This window comes from Bombus bifarius, unplaced genomic scaffold (genome assembly GCF_011952205.1).
Source record: "Bombus bifarius isolate JDL3187 unplaced genomic scaffold, Bbif_JDL3187 scf7180000007966, whole genome shotgun sequence".
NCBI classification, from domain to species: domain Eukaryota; kingdom Metazoa; phylum Arthropoda; class Insecta; order Hymenoptera; family Apidae; genus Bombus; species Bombus bifarius.
In genome coordinates this window covers 3,917,616-3,944,366 of record NW_022884352.1, presented here as the reverse complement: position 1 = coordinate 3,944,366, position 26,751 = coordinate 3,917,616, and the positions used below count along the sequence as shown (strand labels likewise).

Below are 26,751 nucleotides of genomic sequence, written 5' to 3'. Positions count from 1 at the left end.
AGTCGTGGCGAAAAGAGAAAGAGATAGCCATCCATTGCTCTCGCAGAGCCAGTTGGAGGGACACGAGGGGACCAGCGGCCCAACTGACACGTTATTGCAGCGGTACCCCTTGCAACGAGAGCCACGCGTGCTACCTGCTTGTTCCTTTTCTTCCTTGGTGTGCAGCACCGCCACGATTCACCCTATCAAGCCAGTTTTTCCATCCATTTTCCTTCCATTCTTATTTTCCTTCTTTTCTTCTCAGTCGTCGGCGTCTCGTCTGGCGCTTGCCAGCTTCGTTCCCCCTTTCATCTTGGCGCGCGTGCCCTGCCCCCATCGCCCCGAGACGCCGATGTGCCCCGTCTGTCCTTGTCGTTCTCCACCTCCGTCGTTTTCGTTCAAGCAGTTGTTTTGTCCAAGCAGTCGTTTTGCCTCGGGCCAACGGTGCCGGCCGCGTGCTTCTGCCTGTCTGTTAACCGTATAGTTTCGCGTTTAGTGAAAACGGGCAGTCGTGTGGTCCACCGTGAGATCGGAAACAAGTGGGTGACGCGAGTAACCAAGACGTGCGACAGACCTGGAGGGCTGCGAGGAATTTCTACGTTGCTGGAAGGATGGACGTTACCAGTGGAATGAGACCCATCTTCGGAGGATACCCGTTTCAAGGTTGGTACCGTTGCGCCAGTCCTTCCGAAGTCTTTCTTTGTATCTTTTATTCATTTTTTATCAGCTTCTCGGTTACATTACTCAAATAGACGATTAAGTCTCGAGAGATAAATTATGTCCGTTCATTGGTTACAAGAAGACGACAGAAACGATAGAAAATTCTAGGATGAATTGAGATGTGACGTTTGCAACATTGTCACTTTCACCTAGCTTTCCATCTGTGGGTCGATCAATGTGGCTTTGTGTATCAGATAATGCGAGCTTTACTGAAATGTCTCTTAAATATCGTAAGAGGTTTCAGATTGTTTCTGTGGAAGAAGACAGGTTGTAGTTGACGAGAGACCGAATGGCATTGAATTTAGCGTATGCGACGAATAAAATTGAAATTTGCATGTCACGTGGTATTGTCTCGTCAAAAATTGATAAATGCCTTGAATTTCCATTGAATGTTCCTTACCGGAATGTTTAGAATCATTTTATTATCGTAACTTTTTTTTGCTTTCCCATCTATAGACTTGATCAATGTAGCTTCGCGCATAAAATTGGACGAAGTGATTTGAGCGAGTAATTTGAGGACTTGAGGATTTGAGGAGATCGTATTCGACACGAGGCTGAATGGAATTCGAATTTCACGTATGTGACGAATAACATTGTAGTTTGGATTCCACGTGGTACTGTTTCGTCAGGAACCGATGGATACCTGGAGTTTTCACCGAGTGTTTCTTGGACGAATGTTTGGAATTATTTCTTGAAACAGGGAAGTTGAATAGAATTGGAAATTAACGTATGTGTATGTGAAACTTTAATATCACGTGGTTGATATCTTCGAGGAAATAGAACCTTGAATCGTCCTTTAGTGTTTTCCCAAGAATGGACGTAATATTATGTCTCATAAAATATTATGTTTTTTTTTTCTTTGCTATGACACATCGAAATTGAAGTTTGATAAATGTAACTAATAGAGTTGGAGTTCGAATGTCACGTGGTATATCTTTTTCTAAGGGACCGATAAAAACTGTAAACTCTCATTGGAATACGCTATAATCGTCGAAACATCGATAAATGTCATAGTAGGCCCTTTCTCTCAATATATGTTCTTAGAAAAAAATTGCTCGTAGGATTTGAACGTTGATTAGCATTTGCGTCGTATATACATTCTTTATTATTCCGCGTAGGAAAATCTTGAAAGAAACAGCTATTCGTCTGTATAATATAAATGCCTATAAGATTCAAGAAATTATCGATCTTGCAACGTGACACGGAAAAATTTATAGAGTTTAAAAATCATTCGTTGCTTGACAAGTGTTTATTGGTCAGCGTATAGGTACTTACCTATAGTATAAAAAAGTTTCAAAGGAAACTATCGAAACGACACAAGCACTTTTTACGATCCTGTTAAATCAAGACGTCTGAATGGTAAAAGAGCAATAAAGGTAATTGGAAGGATTTAGGTAGAAAAACCGGAATGTCCTCCTTACAAAACACAGTCTAAACGAATTGTTTTTAAAGTTGTTTCTTTTTCCATGTTATAAATCACGCACAAATTCCTATACCATGGAAATTCAATTTTAGTTTTTCTTTGCTTTTTTTTCTTGTGTAAAAGTAATTAAAGAGGAAATATGGCCGTAATCGTGTGTATCACAATTAATTTGGATGGCCACTGTTTGACTATACATATTGTTAAATTTGCCGAGCAAATATTTTACTTAAACAAATACGGTTGTTGATCGTTTCTCGTATAGATTTGTCAAGAGAAAATATTCGTTCTTTGATATAAACGTATCCAGACGGGGAAAAATCAGAATACCTGTTTCGACAGTGAAAAAGGTGAAAGGAATTTATGTGACATTTGCATGACACGTGCAACAATATATATAAAGAGTAGGCCTAGTCACGCGTAACTTCTTTTATTCAATCAGAGAACGTACAAGATACTTTCGGATCATTATGCAGTCGTAATTCTGATAAATTCATTCTGCCTGTTGTAGTTACGCGAACAGATCGCAACTTGATGTGGCTACAATGATTGCTTTACCCTCGTTGCTTGATAAATATTCAATATTCGATCTCGCTGAACTCTTAATTAGCATTTGTATTATATCATTACAGGAAGACGTCACGAGATAGAATTTTAATTAATCGTATCATTAGAATTCTTATCTCATAGTCGCTGTGTAATACGCACGTCGAAAATATTAAATACACTAATTAAATTTCGAAGAATATTTTATCACGATTAAAGAACGCGAGAAATCAAGTCTGTCGTTTGAAACAATTTGTTTATAAAATTGAGAATATTTCTGGTTACAGAAAGAGTTAGAAAATCAACGTGTAAATACAAAGAATAATACGATTTGTATTTCGAGCGGCAAAGATAGCGAACATTTTTAACAGAAACTATCTATCTACGTTTCAATCATCGATGATGTTTACCAATTCTACTTGAATTATAAAAATGAATATTTAAATTACGACTCCATTGAAATCACGAAGAAAACTTAAATTCTGAAGCTAATTGAAAGATTCCACGCCTCCCGCCGTTCGAAACCATCCATCACGATTTAAAACCGCTACTACCGAAACATCATTTATTCTTCGAATGAACCACATCACCGACACTCGCGTAATTGACATGCAAGTCCTCTGCTCTAGGAACTGACCGATTTCCCAACAACACTGACTCCGTACCAACAATATTTTACCAGCAGTCTTTTTCACCGCTCGTACATATACGAATAGAATAAACTCGCCAGCGTCGGGTATTAGAAAACCATCTTTTGCGCAATCTCTTGCACAAGCTGCCAACTTTCATACCGTGACATAAGACATAAGAGACACACAGAAGAGCACCATTATCTGCTTCCTTTTTCCACAACTTCCTCATCTTTTGTCTCTCCCTGATCTTTATACAGCCATTGTTTCACTAAGATTTTCTCTTGTTTTTTGTTAAACCGGCGCATATTAAATTACGTTCCCTTAAATAATTCCTTCAGAATATCGTATATTCCTTTATTCGTTGGAAATAAATTTTATATGATTCCTCGCGGATATGTAGAGACGTTACAAGAAAGAAGACGAAATTTCTTTACTAATTTTGGGAAAATATGTAGAAAATACTAAACTAAGATATAACTCTTCTTATAGTGCTATTGTATCCTGTATTTTTGTATCTCTCATGAGAGATTAAAAACGGACTAATTTTCAAATGGACCGGCGCAAGTGCAGAACCAGGTTTGCATAACTCGAACTATCTGTCAAACGTATAACGTTATACCTGGACGCTTTAGTTTTTTAGTAATCACGATCAAACCTGTCTGAGAATTGTAACATCGCATCTTGTGAAATTTCTTACAAAGGCCATTTTGAGTTTTGGTAAAAAATACGCTCTTCGAAAACGATGAAAGAATATCTCTCTCGTTTAATTAACTCAAACAACCTAACGTGTACCTAAATTTGCATATTTAAAGAAACAACGCGGAGATACTTCTCACATGTTCCATAAAATCGCCTTTGCATACCAATACTTCCGTACGATAATCCACTTATCAAGTTTTTATAGTTAATTAAAGGGCGTACCGATAAACAGCAATCCACGTGATTCGCCTATTATTCCGGCTCTCCAATGCTAATTACAAGCAGCATAATCGAGCGTGATAATGAAAATAATATCGCGCACGAAAGGGTGGCTAATTGGACTAACGATATCGGATATTTGGGCCCCGTTAGCCTTCTGAAAATGGCCTTCTGTGAGCATAACTTCTTCAATTTTACGGTTGTTAGGCCCGTTTCGTTTTCTTTTTTTTCAGTATTCCCTGTTATCTGATTTCACGTTTGCGCCTTGAACGCGGATTTAGCCGCTAATTTCAAGCCCAATCACTGCAATTGCGCCTCTGAATTTTTTCCATCCCCGCTACGAAATCATGCTACTTTCTCGCGCAATTCTTTGCATCCTCATCGTCGATCGTTTTGCACCGTCTTTCATCCAGCAGCCGCGTAATTGAATATTCTTTGACCCTGGAGAAAATCTAGACACGATCCCTGTACCTGTGTCGAAGAATCCGAACGAACTAACTCGCGTGTCTATTAATCTCCTTGGCAATAGAATTTCACACGACTCGAACGTTCGCGTCTATCTTTGATGGTTTGATTCACTTTCCACTTTTCAATCGCTTCTAACTTTTGGAGGAGCATGATGTTCCATGATCGGATATCGAAGTCTGCTCGGAAAAGTACGAGACGAGTTTCAAAACGTCAATTCATCATAGCTACTTGGAATGTTTTATGTAAATCGAATGGAAACTTCGAGCGAGGATCTGTAGCACATTTTATGAATTATAGTTGAATTATTCGTAAAGTATGGTTTAGTTAGTAGAACTGCTGGCAGATATTTCGTCGATACAACGTTCGACACAACAAGTACGTTAAATTTTATGGAACACTGTAACTTAAAAATTGTCTTTTCTCAAAAAACTGTTAAATGTACAAATTGTTTTCGTTCGATTCGTACTTGCACGATTGTAAAGAAATAAATCCTACACAGAGACTGGTTCTATCTAAATTTTATAACGATTTGCTACGCTCTGAATATTTTACGTATTTCTGATGCATCGCATGTGTTTCGATTTCCCATAAATTCTATCAATTTTCCATAAACATACGCTACAAATGTAAATCAGAAATACGATGAAGAATACGACGTTGCGCAGCAAACTGGCGATTGTCTGTATTCAATCTCCGATTGAGACATTCGTGCACGTTGAATCGAACACACGAAGACTGATGGAATGTTTCCGACAGGACAGGGACGCATGAATCAATTGGGAGGCGTCTTCATCAACGGCCGACCGCTACCGAATCACATTCGCCTGAAAATTGTCGAAATGGCAGCGGCTGGAGTCCGCCCTTGCGTGATATCGCGACAACTTCGCGTCTCTCACGGCTGCGTTTCGAAAATTTTGAATCGCTACCAGGAAACTGGCTCCATTAGACCGGGCGTCATCGGCGGTAGCAAGCCGAGGGTAGCAACCCCTGAAATCGAGGCGAGGATAGAAGAAATGAAAAGGGACAATCCGGCAATCTTCTCGTGGGAAATCAGAGAAAAATTGGTGAAGGTAAGAAACAAACGGTTTTGCAATTCGTTTTATTAGATCGACTTGAAAAGTTACTTCTACCTCTTATCAATCATTCGTAATGTATTATCTTGTGTCAATCGAATAGAACGTTTCGTTAACGTAATAAATATTAAATAATGAAATAATTAAATAGATAATTAAATTACAGGTATTAGGTGGTTGTACTTGAATTTCATAATTGTACGAAATTCCAACTACTTATATATTTTATCATATGTAGGTACTTAAACTGTAACTTAATACACGTTAAATTGCTTATTGGATATACGATTTAAGATAAGACAGGTTTAGAATAGATAATAAATATCGTCATAAGTAGAACACTGGAAGATGTATTAATCAAAGTTATTACCGCTAATAAATCCATTACAAATACTTGTAACTATTTATAATATAATATACATTAAGCTTCTTATAATTAGGTTTCCATCCTACTAAACGCTCTTAGAAAATACTTTGACAATGTTTTACCCTCTTTTGTAGAAACCTGCTTCATCCCGCAGAGGGCACAAAGCTTAATATCTACTGTAATACTCCATTAAATTCTAACTTTGATCATCGTCAGCGATCGATATCCAAAGGCGTGACGACTGTTTTCCTCGTCACGTGCCTTCGATCTTATCGGGTAGAACAACAAAACGCTCGTTCTAAAAGATATTTTCAAAATTGTTTTTCTTAAGTAGCGGCGCATGAGCTAGAGGACAATTCGAGCCACGCTGTTGTTTTGCCTCGGAGTACCAACAGTGTTAGGATATACGTAACGTAATAACAAACCAACTCCGGGCAAAACAATGTCGCCGCTACGTGTAACCGTGAAACAAAAACGAATGGAAGCTTTCCGATACTTCCCCGACCAATATAAATAAACGAACGCGATCGTAAGTTTTGATGACCAGTTTTTCAGTCTTAGTCTCGAGGGATTTTAATAGCGATCAATACACAGGCTTTAGAGAACCAGTACCGAGCGTCTTAGCGAACTTTCTCTGTATTTATTAATTATTTTTAAATAGATTTGACAATCTCGTCATTTAAACCACACAACCAACCATCCTCTGCACTTAGATAGTTCTTTAGATCTGTCACTTAACACTTTAACTGCCACGTTGGTCATATATGACCCGCCACGATTTCTCCACGATGGTCATTGGTGACCGGAGAGCTTGAACTTCTTACAATTGTAAAAATCTAATGAAAATTGACAGTTAGGGCATTTTGAATATAACCGACAAATAGAAGACACTTTGAAGTAAAAAATGCCCCACTGAACGATTAAACATTTTTATTGGAACATCGATAAAAAAAAATGAGAACGAATCTTGCATCTAACGGTGCACTGTATCTGCATCCATATCTCTGAGGGGTAATCTACGAATATTATTATAAACACAGCTTAGAAAATAATCGTAAATGCTGCTTTATAATCGTATAATCGAAGTTAGAAGTGTGCACATACCTTGCTATTACATATAGAACGAGCAAATACCGTTTACCAGTATCTTCTACGCGTTTCAACGATATATTCTGCACGTTTTGCCTACGACGAAATAACCAATGCGAATGGTTTGTTGAAATGAACGAAGCCTCGTTATAATACGTCGCTATCGACTGTTACCAAGGCGCCACGGTGGTCACCCGTGACCACCAATAAGATAAACGGTCGATCGGGGAAGAATGTTGTCTTACATCGTCAATTTATTATTATTTTGCCATTATATGCTTTGAATAATAAAAATACTCCCGTTGCGTCCTCAACGAAACGTGTGATTTCAGCGTGACAGTCAAAGTGTTAACATATGGGTCCTCGACACATTCACTGCCATACACGATTTGCATATATTTAGAGAAGTGAACGTGTCAGTATATAACAGTTAAAATCGACGATAAACCAATAGACAAATATGTCCACGAAAGATGCAAATGCTTGCGTCTAACGATAGAAACAGCTCTAGAACGCGTAACAGCTGACCGTACCGTCTCTGTACCGAAGTAGCAATTTCGCGGATCCAGTTTTCCACGGTGGAAAACGTTGAAAGGCGTCGTCGTCCGACCTCTAGATCGGGGGGTGGACGTTTCCGCAGGGTCCCTCTATCTCTCGAGAGATCGCGAGTGAGTGGGGCTTTTTAATCTTGTGCACGAGGCGTGCACGAGGTGGGCAGGGGTGTACGTGAGCGCCCCGAGGCGACTCGCGTGTCCTTTAATACGTTACTGCCCGCCGCCTACACCCACACCTCATTGGCGTAACGCTCCCTCGTTCGTGCCGCGATTTTCGAGTATGCAAAACGACTTTTCCAAGAATAGCCTCTTCCGTGTGCGGCGTTTTATCTCGACACCTTGAGAAATCGTAAGCATCACCATGCGAACAGCCATGTTCCGGCTGGAACTCCGCGGAAGATAATAATTTCCTCGCTGAATGTTCGATAGAGAGGACAGTTAAAAAAAAAAGAAAAGAAAGAACGTGTAACGCGATTATACGAGGGCGTGAATCGTGTCCATGGCGTATAGGCTTCCAATCGTTCGTATTCGTAGGGATGTGAGATTGATATTAATCTTGGAACGCTTCGAGTATTATATGTATATTTTCATAGTTATACTCGTGTCATGTGATCTTCGAGCAATCGTGTGACCAGTTGTTGCGTTATACCTGTCACACGCCCCTGTATTTTAATCCCAGTGCAGAACTCCGTGCTCGTAGTTCAGGCGTTGCCAAAAATTATCCCGCTGAGTGGAAACTACCATTGTTGGTCTGTTGTCTATCATCGACACGAATAAAAACGTGGCTTTCGAAACAGGAGGATTTAAATTGTCAAACGAATTTGTTCGCAAATATAGCAAAAATTCCGAGAATGTAACGGAATAACGTGCCTCGCCTGGTTCGATCTAGCATTTGGTCACCGCTACAGGCTATTTCTACAAATAGTTCGAGACATTTCTACCTGATCTACCGAAATCACCGTAACGGAAATTCGATTAACAGAAGCTGGATCAACGCTCTAAGAACATCCCTCAAGCTTTTAAGGTAAAATGAATACACGGCATGTTGCGTTCCCCGAAAACCATAGTCGCAGTTCGCGAACACCCAGAATTCAAAGGTGGCCGAAACGGGACCGGACCCGACCGCTGAAACCACTGATCGAGATATTCGGGTAGCGGTAGCACTCGCCCGGTAACATGAAAAAAAAAAGGCAGAACCAACCCCGCATATCTCTGCCGCGACGAAGATAAGGATCGCTATACGGTTCTCAATCTACGAGATGCCCAGGAAAAAATTCCATCCCTCCATTCCGTTTCGTCAAAACCAACGAAACCAATAGAACCGATCCATCGCGGAACCACGTGGTACAACCCAGGGCGATCGTCGATAGAGAGATAAATCCTTGGATGTTGGAAGAGGAGAAGGTTGCAGCTCGGTATACGCATCCTGCATAGGATCGACCGAGACAAAGAGAGGCAGAGAAGGGCAGGAGAGACGGGCTACGTGTGGAGGCAAAGCTGAGAGGCGGAGGACGAGGCCGAAAGAGGAAAAACGGTTTCGTGAACGCGTACGCCGTTGCAGAGTCGTGGAAGCGGGCGGTCGTGGCCGGCATTAATACGGCATTTAATGTTGGAAGGAGGCGTTCCTGGTGCCGAAGACCTGGGGCGGCATTCATCCTTCTTCATCCACCTTCTTACAACGTTTCTCTGCTCGTTCTTCGACAGAGAGGTTCGTCTCTCTCGCGCTGTCATCGCCCCGGACCTAAAGCCTCGACCGCCACCAACGGGCACAAGGATCGTTATTGTTTCTGAGATCGCCGATCCGAAAGATAGCCATCGACACCGGCGACCCTCTTTTTCGCTTTTTTCACCTTCCATCCCTTTTTACACCGACCCGGCTCTTTTACTCTTCTCGTCAGGCCTCCACCTTTCTCTTCATCTTCGTCGAATATACAGTCGAGGGCAAAAATAAGCGGACAGGTAGCGGGAATAAGTATTAACAGGTTTTCAATCGTTTACGAAATAATCTATGCATTAGCGAGATACATAGCAAACGAAACTCGAATACATAACACTAAGTAGTTGTTCGTTTAAAATTCATCGATACCTTGTTCCACTACCCTTCTTCCACTTATCTTTGCTCCGACTGTATGTATAGGGATGCGGTTCCTTCACCTCAGACCTAGGACGCTCTAGCCTCTTCTATTTTATTTGATCTCTTTTTTATTTCGATATATTCCTCAGCAATCTTCCTTCTTCCCTCCTCCTTCCTTTATTTTGTTCTGCCACCATCGATTTCTCGGTTTTCCTCGCGCTCCCCTTTAACCGTGTAAGATTTCGGATTATCTCTCGGGCTTCGTCGATGAGATAAGGAAGATCGATAAGCGGCGATATGGCTTGCAGATTTTCACAGATTTTCAAGATGCCGCCGGGTATGCGAGGTAATATGTATATGAGTATCGGCGTTTCGTTGCGGAGGTTGTGCGTGGTAGTAGGTCGGGATCTACGCTTCGTGAAGCGATAGAGGCATCGAGAGATTAAAGATCAGACGCTGTTTCGGCTTAGCATTCGTAGGACGCGTCGATCGAAGAAGGATGATTTTGTATAATATCGAGAACTATGACATTTTGTAATCAAATATTTAGAACATATACCTATAGCGTATTATACCCTATGGTATCCTGTCGTTTCACTATGAATATCAAAGATCTTCCTTCTCGTTCCTACGCGAAATCATCGTCATTTTTCATAATACGTATCGAAGTGTTTGAACAAATGGAGTGTCAATTAGGCATTTCTTGCTTTATATCGACGATGAAGGTATTTGATAGAATTTTAATAACTCAATTTGTTTTGCAAATGAAAAATGTGTTCTGCGAATTAAAAACTCGAACACTTTTATGGCCATACCCAACTACTGTTGCTATTATAATCGAAGGCTCTGTAATTTGCGCCTCGCTCGATTCACGCCTCTACTCCAGGAAAACGTTTATCGACGTTTATAGTCTATAAAATATGTCCGCAGCCTGTAGACGCTATTGGTATATTGATCTGTCTCAAAATTAAATACAGATTTTGTGACTATATTCATGAGGCTCGTAAAAAGGCCGTTTGGGTATGATTAACTTCTGGTAAATATTCGATTGCGATATCATAGGTTTATATCGGATAATTAGTTACATGCCACCGTTGCAAAATATACAGTTGAAATACGTAATTGATGGATTAGTCGTAAAATTTTAATCAGCTAATTCTACGTTAAAAAGTTGGTCGAATGTTACGACGATCGATAACTTTATGCGTTTCAAATAGTTGTGGTGTAAAATAAAACGTATAGGAAATTTGTTAAATACGATAATGAGACGTATTTATCATATATAATGAGACGTTCAAGTAATTATATCTACTTGTTTAAAATATTAAAATATATATATATCGAATTTTCAACTTGTCGAAGCTTGCTCTTTAGCAGAATGATTTATGCGATAATTACTAATTCTTAGAATAACGTAATTATGGTATTGCTTCCAGAAAAGAGAATATTAAATTTCCACCAAGTACAGATATTTGAATAGCTTGCTGGAAATAATTTCCAAATGCCTTCTACTATATCGTCTAATCCCACGAAGATTGTTGACAAACGTTTGATAATTTACAATTTAGAATTTTTATGGAATAAAATATAACAAACAAAGCTACGCTCTTTGCCTGCGTTTAAAAACGCAGCATTAACAATTCCTTAAGTCTCCGAGTTTCTTAAGTCTTTCGACCAAAATAATCGTATCTAAGAATAAGCGGAGAAGGCTAGCAAAATTCGTAAAAGCTAGCGAATTTCGTAACGCGGAAGGTGCGTACAATTTCTAAAACGTTCATTCTGACAGCTTTTTCGAGCAAATTTTCTGTGTCTCGTAGGTAAAAAAAGATTTCACGATCTATCCAACCGTACCATCGAAGAATTCAAGCGTAGTAAATACTTGCGCATAACGGTGCACAACGCGATGTGTAATAACGCTGAATCTCAGCGGCGCAAAATGTATATTTTGCTTTGAAAATGATCGCGCGAAATTGTAGTGCAGTAGGCTGCATTTGCAAATCGCAAATGCCAGGCAAAGTGCAACCCACGGCGCGCCGGCAGCGAGCTTGCATTGTTCTCGCGAATTAGTAATGAAAATAAAACGAAAAGGAGACATTAAATTTATGATATATAGCTGTGATCGGGTTAAGTAATGACAAAGCAGATTTTCCACAAGATATCGATGGATCTCGTTTGAAATAATATTACCAGCAGTAGAATCTCGATTATCGGCACATCGATTAAGAATGGAAGATTTATTTTGTATTTTATCGTTAAGATATTTATTCTGTTGCTAATCGTCGACGAAATTTCGTTCAAGCAGGAAGGTTTCTCAGACCCTCCAAGTGTCAGCTCCATCAGCAGGTTACTTCGCGGTGGACGACCTGGTGATGATGGGAAAAAGGACTACACCATCGATGGTATACTAGGCGGCGGTGAGTACACGATTAGAATTTAGTATATAAAATTGATTTCAAGCTTAGTGTAACTCTTTGCATTAAACAGAGACATTCGAACGATTGCTTTAAACTCATTTTCTTGGTCACACAGTTTGCGAGTACCACAAACGACAACTGGGAATATCGAACTACCAAAAATTTCCAATAACTGTCGCTAGAGCTAACTACGACGTTTACTATATTTTCCCTTGCATATTCATTTCACTGAGATAACTGAAGATTCTCTTTTTTTTATTATTTAATTTGTACTTTACAATTTGTCCAGCTAGACATTTGGTAAATTTGTCTAACTTAATTGCTGAACAACATGTGGGATACCATCTTCGGGTTTGTTTACTTTATTTCTTCAGTGAGGTCAGTAGGGTGTTTTCTTTTTACTCTTCTTTCTATGAGTGTAAAGATTCCCTTGACAACAAAAATCCTCGCCACATGATCCGTGCAATTTTCCTCTATCTACTTCGCCAAAGCAATCAAGCTATCGAAGATAATCTCTACGACAATCTTAGCCCCAAACTCGAACCTCGCTACAGAACAATCGTCTCAAGATTCGATCGCATAACTGAAACGCGAACATCGCGATTCCACAAGATACAGAAAGATACAGCGTCGTAGGACTTGGCGCGCGTCATCGACGTGTTAATTATTCATCTGGCCGGAGGAAGGAAAAACGCGTGGATAGAAACTTAGAGACAGAGAATGACGACGAGTGATAAAACGTAAAAAAGAGAGGACGTGGTAGCGATGCGGGACGATATCGCGAGGCGAAAGACGAAAAGAAAGAAGAAAAACACGGCCGCCGATCCATCGTCGGAGGGCATCAAGAGCTTTTAACCTCTGCTGTATCTACGAACGAAGTTTGACGTACGCGAGCGTGTGTACAGGACTTTAAGTCCGGTCCTACGTCGTCGGTTAGGCCAAGTTAGTCCGAATGAGCCGGGAAGCCTTCAGGATTTAATCTTCGGTGGGCGTGAGCAGGATTAGCCAGGTTGCCCACACGTCCGACAAACGGATTACAGGAGTGTCAATATCTTACGGGGCACGCATTATCCCTCTTCTTCTTCGTCTTCTTCGTCTTCGTCTTGTTCTTCTCCTTTCTTAGTCTTTCTCGTCGTTTTTCTCATTTCATTCGCGATCCGTGCACTCCCCTTTTCGAGACTTCCTTCTTCAAGTTCTGAAGGATTATTTTTGCCCGTCTTCCCTCTTATTCTTCTTCGCGGATATGTATCAGAAAATGGAGCAAATTACAGAGACACGCGGTGATTGAGTCGATGGTCCATCGCGGATGTTTACGTATTTAAAAATATACAGATCACGCGACAGATCTTCTTTCTCTTAGGCATATACCATATAAAATGGAGCAAATTATTGTAAATACGTATAACGTGCGAGTTAAAGACGTATATGTATTTCATAGAAAATTCTTAAGTGCGGAAACGTAGAAAATATTCGATAAGTTACCCGAATAAAATATTTTATAAACGAAATCTGTTTAAAGTCGCAAAAATATGCAAATATGAAAAGATGAAAGATCTCCAAACGAAGAAATCAGAAATTGTACGTGATCGATGTAAGAAACTGATCCTACTTACAAGTCAATTTCGTCCTGCCCATCCGATCGATCAAATAGCCAGGAAAAAGAAACTCAAGGACGAGAACGTTCCGTTCGTATGTAGCATAGAAACAAGGTATATCCTCGTCGATTAACATCCAGCGTGAAAAACACTACAAAGCCAATGTTCCCCACCAATCTGCTGCAACAAAATTCCTCCACGAGTATCAAGCACTCAAACACGATTTCAGGCGACATCGAGTCACTGCCCGTTGACACGAGGCGGGAATTTGTTTTCGTGAGTGATACAGGTAGACAAGGAGGAATTAGCGGTACAGGTGTTCCGAAGTCTTAAAAGTCGGGACCGTCAGGCGCGTTGCCGCGGTCAAGAAGGGAGGCAGAAAGAGAGACGATTGAACGTGGAGAGAGACGGCTTCTCATAAATAAAAATAGTCTGCGCGAGCGAGGGAGGAAACGGAAAGAGGACGAGAGACGAAGAAGAAGCAACGGACAAGGAAAGAGACGAAGAGGGAAGACATGGTGGAGGAAGAGACGCGCGTATACGTGCGTTTATTTTTAGAGAGAAAACGAGAGGGAAACGGGCCCAGGAGAAGAAGGTGGGAGAAGAACGGCTAGATCCTTCGATCGTGGATCTTGGAGAATGCGAGGAAAGAGGCGAGAGGCAAAGGGACTGTAGGGCCCTGCGAGGGTCCCGCGGAGATCAAACGGGCCGCCTGCCACACGTCGGCAGTGGTGCTCATTTACGGACCCCCGTAAGCACCGTGACACCTTGCAATGCAGCCTATTGATGAATAAGTTTCATGCGAGTCTCTCGACGTGTTGGCTTTCGACGGCTACGAAGAAAAGGGGCTGGAAATGAAAAGACAATGGAATTTTTTCGTTGTCGATGCAGTGTAGCTGTGAATAAGGTCTTTTGAAAATGACGAAAACGATGATTATCTTTAATCAGTTGGAAATGCCACGCCATATTATTTTTCTCCAGCGATTGCAAAATATCAGATGAGAATTGTATCGGGTAACGTCTTCTTTCTGATAATAACGTTAACTAGAATATTCGTTGCGAGGACTACATGGAATATGAACGTAAATGGATCTGCATAATTTTCAAGATACACGACACGTTAGAACCTTCTTTGAACCAAGCGTCAGATAATAATTTATTTGGAAAGAAGGAACAAAGGTTGCTACATCTTGTTCGCGATTCAACGCTTGCCCGTAGCAGTAAATGGAAAGAATCTAATGAAATTACGTGAATCGCTGCTAATGTTGTAGACGCAGTACTGTTAATATATTGAGCGTCGAAGAAACTGCGTGGACGAAGATCGATTAGAGCATTAATTGCCTACTCCATTGAAAATAGATCTGATCCAGCCGATGTAACGACCAGTTAGACGTGAAATGATTAATAACGGTGTAATTGTAAATATAATAATGGATATTCAATGGAAATACATCGAGTTTAATTTACATAATTAGAAACAGTCATCTAATAGATAATGAAAAATCTAAATAATCCAAGAACGAATAAGCTACTTACGAATTTCAGATTGGATATGGTGTTCGACGTAGCCCTGAAAGAATAATTACTCGAATAAAAGCTACACCTCGACGTAAAGAAATATTTAAATATAATCCGACGTTTAACTGCTAACTGATCCGCAAGTACCTAAACGACACGAATATTAATAAAGCTGTTACGATTAACGTTAAAGTATGTTAATCAGATGCAACGTTGGAGATAGGGGTAAATGAATATTAATAAAATGCGAAGCGGAACAGGTGTAAAGCCATCGAGGGCTGTTGTTGAAGCGTTTCGTGAACGAAGTGTTACGGACCGCTTTAAAACTGAACCCCTCAATTACAGATATCCATCGGCATAGACCGTGCTCGAGCATTCATCGTCCCTGCAAATGACCGTCGTTGATGTTTAATACCTTTTAATTAAAAGTTAATCCATCAAACTTCTTTCTCGTGCACGGCGATCTCGCGAGAACGCTTCTAATTATCACGTTTAATCGTCGCTGGGGTTGAGCGATCGCTAAACCCAAATTAAATCGCCTAAACGGACATTTTAGAACTCAGAAATTAGCGTCCATCAATTTGCAAAATTTTTAACGCAAGGTGTGACAAACTTTCGTTTCGGTAGCTCAGTCTTTTTTCGTCAATCGAACGTTGCGTAGGAATTCTTCGATTCCGCCCGCGTCGTTTTCTGATTTAATTCGAAACAGTAATGTGGGTGAATTAGGAGAAATATATGGAAAGGAATAAATTATTCTCTGATATAGTGGTACAACTGCTATAGTTCACTATCGAGAGATAGTACATTCGCAACTTTTAACGTTTCTTGAACGAAATCAATGATCGTGCGGTGTTTTGAATTAGCATATCGAAATAGATACTAAACTAGCCAGTGGAAGGCACTAGAACCCATAAACTATCAATTTGCTTGTATTATAACTGCCACACCCGTGGGTAGTGCCTATGGAAATTCAACGACTAAAACATTAAAAGTGTTGAAATAAGACTGGAATTGCAACGTACAAATTTGAAGATCACAGATAGATAGGACTAAAGATTCTGTCAACGGTACCATTTTCCTTCCTGGATGCGGCGAATTGTATAGATCGCTTGATAGCTTCCAATACCTTCACACAGTGCAAATATGTGCAGCCCATTGCATAACCATTACGATCCAAGAATCACTATCCCATGTAGCATCCTACTCGCTGCACTGTAAGTTCAAACTCACTACGCGCACAGATCCCTCGAATCTAGAAAAATATAATACAAATAGTCCGCGTCTCTGCTACCTTCGAAAACGCTTTCACTCAAATCCTAAATATCCACGCGAAGAAAATCACCGTTACGTAATATTTGCAATATCAATTACGAATGTTTGATAGAATTTCCAAGAAATGCGAATAGCAAAGGTAGATAAAATGGAAAAAGTAAAAAAGACGATTTCAAATGTCTAACTGGTAGTACAACCGCGATCAATTTTTATACGTTGTTTCACTGATGATCCGAATCGTCCGATTTTTATGCATAGTAAGCGTTTCAACGCTGGAGAACAGGGGTGTACGCGGATTCGCGCTACGCAGAGAAAGGACAATGGACGAATTCCAGCGCGGATGGCGAAGGAATACGAGAGAGCGGTCGTGATAGGGAGCACCTCTGAACGGATATACTCGTACAGCTCGGCCACGAAGGTGTCGGCCGAGTATAGGTGTCGGCAGGCGAGCAGGAATGACACGTAGCCTGTGGCTTTCTCATTCCTTCTTATTCCGTTCCTTTGGCCGAGGCCGCCGACGAGGGATTAGCCTAATGGGTCCTGCCCACCCTCTCCTTCTCTCGCTCTTCTCTCTTTCTCTCTCTCTTATTCCTTTCCACGTGTGTTATATGTATATCCATTCCGATGCTTTACACTTTACACCACCTCCGACCTCCTACGTAATCAGAACCAACCGACCCGATGAGCAACGCCGCTAAGTGATTCACAATCAGGTTTATTGATTGTATCGACGATCGACGCGCCGCTGAGAATTCGAGACATTGATTTAACCGATCCAACTAAGTACACTGACACGCGAAAAGAGATAGAACGTGTCATTAGGGTCTGGTACAGGTGTTGAAAATCGAGCAAATTTAATGGATTGCGAGGTAGCATAGGGTTATTTTAATCGATCTATTTACGTATTTAGTCATCGTAAAAAAGACGCAAGGCTGAGGATCCAAGGAACGTGACGAGTTACGAGGCGAAGAAGGATTATTTGGGTTGCAAAGACGCTTGAGATCGAGCTAGCAACGAACGAGTTGGCTTTGTAATTCGTCGAATGCCACGTTCGAACACTCGTTAAGACTATTTAACTCGTTATTAGCGCTGTGTAAATTTATTTTTTTACGAGTACATCGACGACCATAGTTTTCTAGAAGGATAGAAGGACTTTACGAGGGTAGAATCTCTACTTGTTAGAAGTAAATCTGTTCGATAAATATTAATATTCCCGGCTGTAATTACCATAATTTCATAGCGTATTATCTTACTAGCGGAAGGTATTTTGTTGCTCGTCTGTTTACCACTTCTTACAGAATATCCGCGTGTGTTGGCACTGGTGTTTGACATCGCGTCAAACCGCTCGTAAACCTTAGGTTCATATTTTAATCACATCTGAATACATAATTTGATAGAAATAATATAAAAGAACGAGTCGAACCGCTGCCTTAACACGGGCTACGGTGTTGTCCGGAAACAACGCTCGATAAACCTATAAGAGACACGATATTATCGCTAAAAGTATGAAATAAACGTCAATGTTCCGCTCCACGTTGATCCCAGCGAACCTTATCAAAACGATCGGGGGAAAAAAAGACAGGCGAGAGACGGTTGAGGTTTCGATGCAATGAAGCATCAACGTTAAAAAAGAATGGGAGCAAATGAAAAAGAGGTGAGGGGCGAGTGTGTCAGAATGGAAAAAGGAGCAATGTCAAAGAAAAGGAGCAGCCTGTCCGGCGTGATATCAAGCCGTGTATCTAATATGTTACGCTGCAAGCTGTTGCGGTCCTTGTCACGCGAGCATATAATCCTTTTCAGATCGAGAATACACCGACCGATCCATGTAATGGTTCACGTTTGATTGTAATCTGTGAAACGGTACCTGGTAAAAACATTAATGCAACCGGGCGAGATCGAGGCGGTCGGATGAAAAGTAGTTTGAGATTACGTCGAATTGGGAAGTGTGACACTCGAAGAATCGTAGATTCGATGAAATCTTAAAAATTTCACAATATACGTTGCTCGAGCATTGCGCCACCACCAGGCAAAATGATAGCGATAAATCATTGCGGTACATGAACCATGCGAGTCGCTGCCTTCGATTAGGAGACATAGGTGCTTTCTAGGAATCGGCAATTTGCAAGATTTATAAATGCAGCTGCAGAATAACGTTTACCAAGCGCGGAATGCTCGATCGAATCGAGGAATAATTAACCGATCTTCTCAGAGAACAAACGTATCGTTCCACGAATAAAAGCAAATGTAAGATAATTAAACGTAAAGTTAGTACGAAAGAATTTTCACCCACGACGAATATTTTCGGAATTTTGCCAGCGAATACGTTAGGAATGAAAATTACAATCGCTTAAAGTTACTTGAAATAAAATGCAGAAACTCGCATGGTCGACCCTGTAAAAGCAAAGTATAAGCTCGAAGCACGGGTTCAAAATTAAAATAGAAATTTTAAATGCGCATTTCGTCGCCTCCAAATTCTTCGGAAAGATCAATCTGCTATCCAGAACGATGATCGATCTTATAATTCTATCTGCTTGGGAAACGTTGGAAGATGGAATCGTTTCGAGTCAACGTTCGCTGTGATTTCCTTTTTACCAGGCAAAAGACGGAAACGGGCCTTAGATCCGAGCTTAAAATTCTGCCGTGCGATTTCCACCATGAACAGAGACCACCATGCTCGCGGTTAATGATCCTTGGGCGGTGACTTCTTTACAATTCCCAAGAGTACCTACGTGCCCTGATTCGTACTTGAAGAACTGCGCTATAGTGGTTCGGTCAGGTCGATACACGGGGAAAGAATAGTCGTTCGTGTTGACAGTCTTGTCCCATCGACCTCCTCTTTCTTCCCTTGCGGCCAACGCTGACAACAAGATAAATTATAGTCATCTATGCGGTTCGCTCTTTCTACGCCATTTTATGGTTTCGGCTCGATCTTGTTCACTTTACATCCACGAAATTTGATTTTCCTTTACGTAAGAGCTACTTTATCGTCGCTATATATTCGAGGAAAGATATTTTACGATGCGAGGAAAAGCGAAATTGAGAATCAACGAACTCGAAGAATTTTCCTTATTTTTCATAGGCGCGAAAGGTTCTCTGGAAAAGAAATTTCGTTACGTGAAAAGTAACGAGATATATGTGGGGAATGGAAAATGGAATAGTAGAATACGATCAATTCTAACGGAACGTAGCCGTAGATGAAATTTATTTAACTGTTTCGAATAATCAGACAGCGAGTTCGCGTGCGAAATTTTAAACAACGACGCATATACCAGTTTGCCATGACAAGCACATGGTTCCTTCCTCGTCTCACCACGAGGGAGCGTTGACAGGAAAATAAAATGCGCTCTCGGATGTCAACCGCTTCGCGGCTCATTGTTGGCATTTTGTAGACATTTGTTACCATTTAGGGGACCTCACACACGCTCTAAGACCCCCTAGGACCGCTGCGAGAGAGAAAGGTGGGACAGGGAGGGCCCGACTAGATTTATAACCTACGAAGGTGCGGCACCTTTTCCACCATTCAGGCCGCGATTCGACACGCGGAAAGCAAAAGGGAGGCGCAGGAAAGCGGCGATTCTCCCTACGACACAACGGATGCAGAACAGGAACCAACGTTGTTTGCTTACGGCGCGATACGTTTGCCTCGTTTTTACTGCGGGAGGGGGCAGATTCGACAACTCCGTCGTCCTTTCGAACAGCAAAATTTTATCCTCCACCGTGATTTTCCACGATTTTCAACGACCAATTCGTTCGTTGTACGAACTTGTACGAGCTGCTTGCGAAGCTCTGAACGAGCACTCGTAAGTTTCGAAAAATTGCAAGCAGCGATCGAATCGCGAAGATGAGGATGGCATTACCGCTCCATTGAATTAATACCGCTATAATATTTTACCAAACGTCCTACTGGACAAATTGTAAAATTTAAATAAATAAATAAAAAAAAATTGAATTAATACAAAATAGTCTTCTAACGAATTAATACAAAAATCCGAAGCGGATTCGAAGAGAGTAGCAGAAGAATGTGGTTTTGAGCGGACAAAGAACTGCCATGAAATTTACCGCTTGCAAAATTTCCGCTAGGGATTCTTATTATTGATACTGTTTTTCCTTCGAAGCTGCTAAGAGAAATTTCGCTCAAAATCGACGATTCTTCGATCGTTCTATTCGAGCTTGCTCTCGCGACGAGAATACACGGACAAGACGTTCATCGATATCCACGGCACATGATCAGAAGCTGATATACGACGTTGGTTGACGCACGACAAATGCCTGACCAGTGAATTACTCGCTTCACACGGGACGATCTCCGGCTGTCGGTCGGGTTTACTCGTTGATAGGCACAATCAATATCGGCCCTCAACCGAGATGAAAAGAGAGGCGATTGGCTGAATAGAACGCGTGAAAAGATGCGTGTAATCAATTAGAGAGGGCCGCGAAGTCGAGAGCAAATATCTCTTTCGAAGCAACGTCATCCTGAAATGTGCTGGTCAGCATCCCTGCTGAGCAAAGTCCTGTACGTTTACATATGAACGAGAGACTGTTGCGCCGTATAACGAATCTCGATATCTGTGCACGACCGCTTGCAACAGTTGTAAATGGCTAGATAACTCGTCACCTACGTAAGCTTCTTCTCTATGGCTTCGGTGTAAAGTAAAATCGTTCGCACTTTGACGTTCCTGTTCAATCTTCGGCATGAGCTCTATTGATTTTTCACAAAACACTTTGACTGCCACGTTGGTCATATATGACACGCCACGGTTTCTCCACGGTGGTCATTGGTGACCGAAGAGCTCCAACTTCTTACAATTGTAAAAATCTAATGAAAATTGACAGTTAGGGCATTTTGAATATAACCGATAAATAGAAGATACTTTGAAGTAAAAAATGTCCCACTGAACGATTAAACATTTTTATTGGAACATCGATAAAAAAAATGAGAACGAATCTTGCATCTAACGGTGCACTGTGTCTGCATCCATATCTTTGAGGGCTAATCTACGAATATTATTATAAACACAGCTTAGAAAATAATCGTAAATGTTGCTTTATAATCGTATAATCGAAGTTAGAAGTGTGCACATACCTTGCTATTATATATAGAACGAGCAAATACCGTTTACCAGTATCTTCTACGCGTTTCAACGATATATTCTGCACGTTTTGCCTATGACGAAATAACCAATGCGAATGATTTGTTGAAATGAACGAAGCCTCGTTATAATACGTCGCTATCGACTGTTACCAAGGCGCCACGGTGGTCACCCGTGACCACCAATAAGATAAACGGTCGATCGGGGAAGAATGTTGTCTTACATCGTCCATTTATTATTATTTTGCCATTATATGCTTTGAATAAGAAAAATACTTCCGTGGCGTCCTCAGCGAAACACGTGATTTCAGCGTGGCAGTCAAAGTGTTAAATAGAATGAAAGTAACGCGACACGCGTATACTTTGTACAGAATTTGACTGCACGTCGCCCTCATACGCGAACGTTGTTAATAAACTCGCTGTAATTATCTTTATAAATTCCAATCCTCGCTTCTCGCCAATTATCCAGCTGAACAAGCTTCGATACTGACTCGTCGTCAGCCATGCAACGAATTAAATGCCATGAAAAGTACAAACGAAAATGGAATTCAAATGGAAAAGTGCGGTTCCTCCATGGAGGAAACTCGATAAATTTCAATCTCTGCTTTCGACTAATTATACGTAATATAAAAAGGAATCTCAGAAAGTGGTGTTCCTCGAAACTCAATTATACGAAATTGAATCACGTTAAATTATACGAACATAGCGCGGGAGCTTAGCACGTCCCAATCTCCACCTCGTTCGATTAACTATACGTATAACATGATGAATATTCGAAATGAAACTGAATTAAATTAAACTATATGAACAGGGTACAAGGGGTTCTCTTAAATTCCACGATCTCTTTCCACGTACCTTCAATTAACTAAGCAAGAGGAAGCTTGAAAAATACCGTTGCTCCAAGTTAAATTAATTTTTACTATTATCGAAGTTCCAATCTCCGCTTTTAACCAGCTACGCGTATAACAAGGGGAATATTTGAAAATAATGATTCTCGAAATTGATGTAAATTAAATTAAATTATGTTATATAAACGAAGTACGAAAAAGCTTCTCAAAAAGCTCCGCTTTTGTTTAACGAAGCAAAAAGAAGGAAGCTGCGAAAGTGGCGTTGCTCGAAATGAAATTAATTTAAATGGAATCACAGCCACGTAGTATGAAAGAACATAGCGAGTTCCAAGGTCCGCTTTTAACTAACAACGCGAGAAGAAGAAGCTTGGAAAGTTGCGTTTCTCCATTCGATCCGAAGGCTACCGGTCGCAAGAGTAAAATTTCCCGCGTTGGACACGAACGACAGAGGAGACTCGGTGATCCCTTTGGCGGCACCTTTGCCGGCCCGTACGCATTTCTTCTATGACAAACGGAAGAATGGAAGAATGCTTCGGAGACAAGTTGCATTTACAATAAAGCCGACGGACACCCGGTTTAAATTCCTGTCACCTCGTAGTGGGACACCGCGGACCAACTCGGACAGACCAAAAAATGTTCTTCGATATTTCACCACGACGGCACATTAAACCCACCACGATCATCGAGACGCGTACGTTTCATACACTCATTGGATATTTAACGACGACTAGGATCGCTTTATAAGGACGATCCTGAAATTTTTCTAATAACCCGAGGTGAAACGAAATTGTCAAACTCAAGGATCGGAGATTGTTTAGATTTTTCTTGCTTTTTTAGCTTCTTATTGGTTTACAATGTTATTGGATGCGTTTCTGAAATTTTTCTTTATACCTCACAATTATACGTTATTATAGTTACTGAGATATCCTGCCTAATTTTTTACTCTTTACTATTCCTGATAGAAACAACAATTCATTAAGAACAATTAATTCTAAATTTATTTCTTGGATACGGTCATTTCTATAAATAAACGATGTTTTTCCTAATGTCTAGAAACTCGTCTCGTATACTTTTCCAAAACATATATTATCCTATTCGTTCATTTTATTTCAATAAATCTTTAGAAATGGTAACAAAACGTAGGAAACCACAAAGGTACCGACATTGTGTCATCGAGAAAAAGGGAATCCTTTTGCTTGAGAAACGGCGACGAGTCATGTTTTGCCTTTTGGACAGTAGAACCTGTCTCGAATCGTTTGCCATGCTATGAACAATACCCTCTTTTCCTGTGGTTTTCACTTTGTGCCGGGGAGCGGCCAAGCCTGCGACAGAAGTGTGCAATTTGCCTGTCGAATTCCCAGCGGCGGTCTTTTGAAGTGGCTCCACTTTCTGGAGGCCGCGTCACATTTGTCAAATTTTGATCCCTCTTCTTTGCCAAATATTACTATCTTTTTCTGCACGAGAAAAAAATCTCTGCTTCTAACATTCTTCTTTGGAATTTTAATAGAATTTTTTAGAATTCACAATGGAGATTTATAGGATACTGTCCTCCATATCGTATTCTTTAAAAATTGCTTCGCCTTGAAACTTCCATAAGGAAAATCATACAGCGAATATTTATTTATTTCATATTTAATTATTTCAATACAGCCTAAATACGCTGTCTTTGTACTTAATTCGTTATGTAATATTATCGAAGTGAATATTTTTACTTCACATATACATACAATAAGAAATACTTGTGTGGTTTTTTATTAACACTCGACTTTTGCCGAATTAGATTAATTCCACGTGATTATAGACATTTTTATAAACTGGAAATTTTACGTTGCATTTGAAAAAAGTCTAGTTTTCAAGTAATTAAATATTATCCAAAAAAATGACTCAACCGATATAGTCAGCACCTATATATGCGTAAAAATTTGTACGTCTCTGCAGACGTATATCGAAATTCGAACGATACAAGGAAGAAAATTATGATTCTAGCTAGGAAGACGCAATAGCAAAAGTTGACAAAGTAATCCGCTGAATTGGATTACTTTTATTACAACTTGCGCATGTAGAAACACTATCTACAGGTATGTTCTGATAGACGGCAGTGAAAAAATGAAACTAATTTCCGTCCGTTCTGTCCTGATTCTGACTCTTCCCTGATTCTTTCCGTTTTGATAAAAAATATTCATCTCAATACAAAGTTTAATAATATTTGTTCCTGTCGTACGCTGTTGTGTTTCTTACCTGCGATTAACCAGGTACTGTCATCTATCGAAGGAAGAGGCAGCATGAACTTGGCAGGTGTAGGAGTAGGTGGCAGCACTCGTTTGATCGCAGCATTCAGCACTCACCCAGAACCAGAAACATCCAAATTGTCTTTCCTTCCTCGATTTGATTCTCCACACTTGATATGCCGATTGTTAAATACCTCTTGTTCGTTGTATCGGTGATTTTTAAACTGAGGTTGTAATAATAGAAAATATAATAATATAAGTAATAAAATAAAACAATGCGTACAATTAGTAATTCCAATACGTCAGAAACAAATAAATCAAACTGCATTTCCATAACTCACCTTACCCAAATCCCTTCCAGGAATCACACTGGGAGATCAAAGTGCGTCACGCAAAAATTCTTTCCTTCAGAAATCTTCTTTCATCGACGCAAACAACACTCGGGAGAACATTCAAGATGTCTTCTCTTTTTCAATTCAATACTCGAACCAGTAATGCCAATTTTCATATCCTCTTACTCATTGTATTCATGATTTGTAAACTAAATATTCTCTTCGTATTCTTTAAACACTTCCTTCGTATTTATTCGGCCAAATATAAGAACGTAAACAGCTCGTGCATCCATTTCTCTCAATGGCAGTAAAAAGCACAAGGATATATAACAATATACGGATCACGAAATAAGCCAATAAAGATGACCATTGCGATCAATCGAAGCACAGTTTGCCCCTAAGTCGACTCTCTATTGTATCATCGATTGTCCGCTATTATCGTTCAATCGAGCGTCCAGAAACGAGGCCCATTGTTGGATCGAGGATCGATTCCTCGTGGTTGAGGTTATTGAAATACTGTTCTTCGGTTCCATCGAACGTGTCCAACGAATCGTTTGGGTAAAACGAAATCAGAGCTCTGGCACGGTCGATTTCATCTTCAATCGCTGACGCGTTTCGCGTGCTCTTTTAACTGGTAGAATGAATGCAAGAATAAGGAGAGAAGTCTGTTATGACAGGACACTATTTACGTACCTTTGATGGGGATTAGTTCTCCTGATGTTTGCCTACCTGCGGATTTGTTTCGTGAAGCGGAATTAAATGGCGTGAAAGCTGCAGACTGTTTCAGGGAACGCGGAGAAATCGTTCGATTCGATTTCGAGAAACCTATGAGTACGAGAATTTCTTCTTTCGATCTTAGAAGGTTATGTTTTTTCCTAGTTAATATCCAAATATATTTTCTTTAATTATCTTCTTAAATAATTACATTTATTTAAGTATTAAATAATTAAGTATTTACAGGTCTAAGTACTACTGTAGATAGTAGGAACTATTGTATTTCTTACCTTGATAACACGATATGAAAATCTTGTGTTTGAATCTCGCGCTTCAAAAATTGTACGTGTACGTAACTTTTACTATGTATTAATGATCCGATCGATAATCGATCAATTGATTCTCGCGCGATTAATTAGTTAATTAATTAATTTCAAAGTTCGTAAAAGCATTATATTCTGATATATATTGTATTTAAAAAACTAAGAATAGGTAGGTATATCATTTAGCATGTAAATTGCGTATCGTTGAACGTGATTCACTAATCATAAAGCTGCATCGTGGCTCGAAATTAATCCGTATAACGCAGAGTAAATAAGATGATAGCACGATTCAACGATCCACAGGTCGTTGTGGTGATGAATCCGATACGGAAAGCGAACCTGGAATTCCTCTAAAGCGAAAGCAACGGAGAAGCAGGACGACATTCACTGGGGAACAACTAGAACAACTGGAGACAGCGTTCCAGCGTGCTCAGTATCCGGACGTTTATGCTAGGGAAGAATTGGCTCAGAGGACTGGTCTCACGGAAGCAAGAATTCAAGTGAGTCTCATGCCTTTTGTCGAGTATCCTGACAATTTACCCTTTTTGCGTTTAGTCGTGCGAGGAACGTGAAAATTA

General features: G+C 40.3%; 1 protein-coding gene across 1 annotated transcript in view; it reads left to right on the top strand.

Annotated features, from left to right (window-relative positions):
- Positions 1 to 608: 608 nt before the first annotated feature.
- The window catches only part of LOC117206804 (protein gooseberry-neuro-like), a 28,153-nt gene continuing 2,010 nt past the window's right edge, over positions 609 to 26,751 (top strand). Inside the window, exons 1-4 of the mRNA XM_033446454.1 lie at positions 609 to 642; positions 5,440 to 5,753; positions 12,143 to 12,254; positions 26,477 to 26,673. Coding sequence (XP_033302345.1) covers positions 609 to 642; positions 5,440 to 5,753; positions 12,143 to 12,254; positions 26,477 to 26,673 — 657 coding nt within the window. The remainder of the gene's footprint in view (positions 643 to 5,439; positions 5,754 to 12,142; positions 12,255 to 26,476; positions 26,674 to 26,751) is intronic.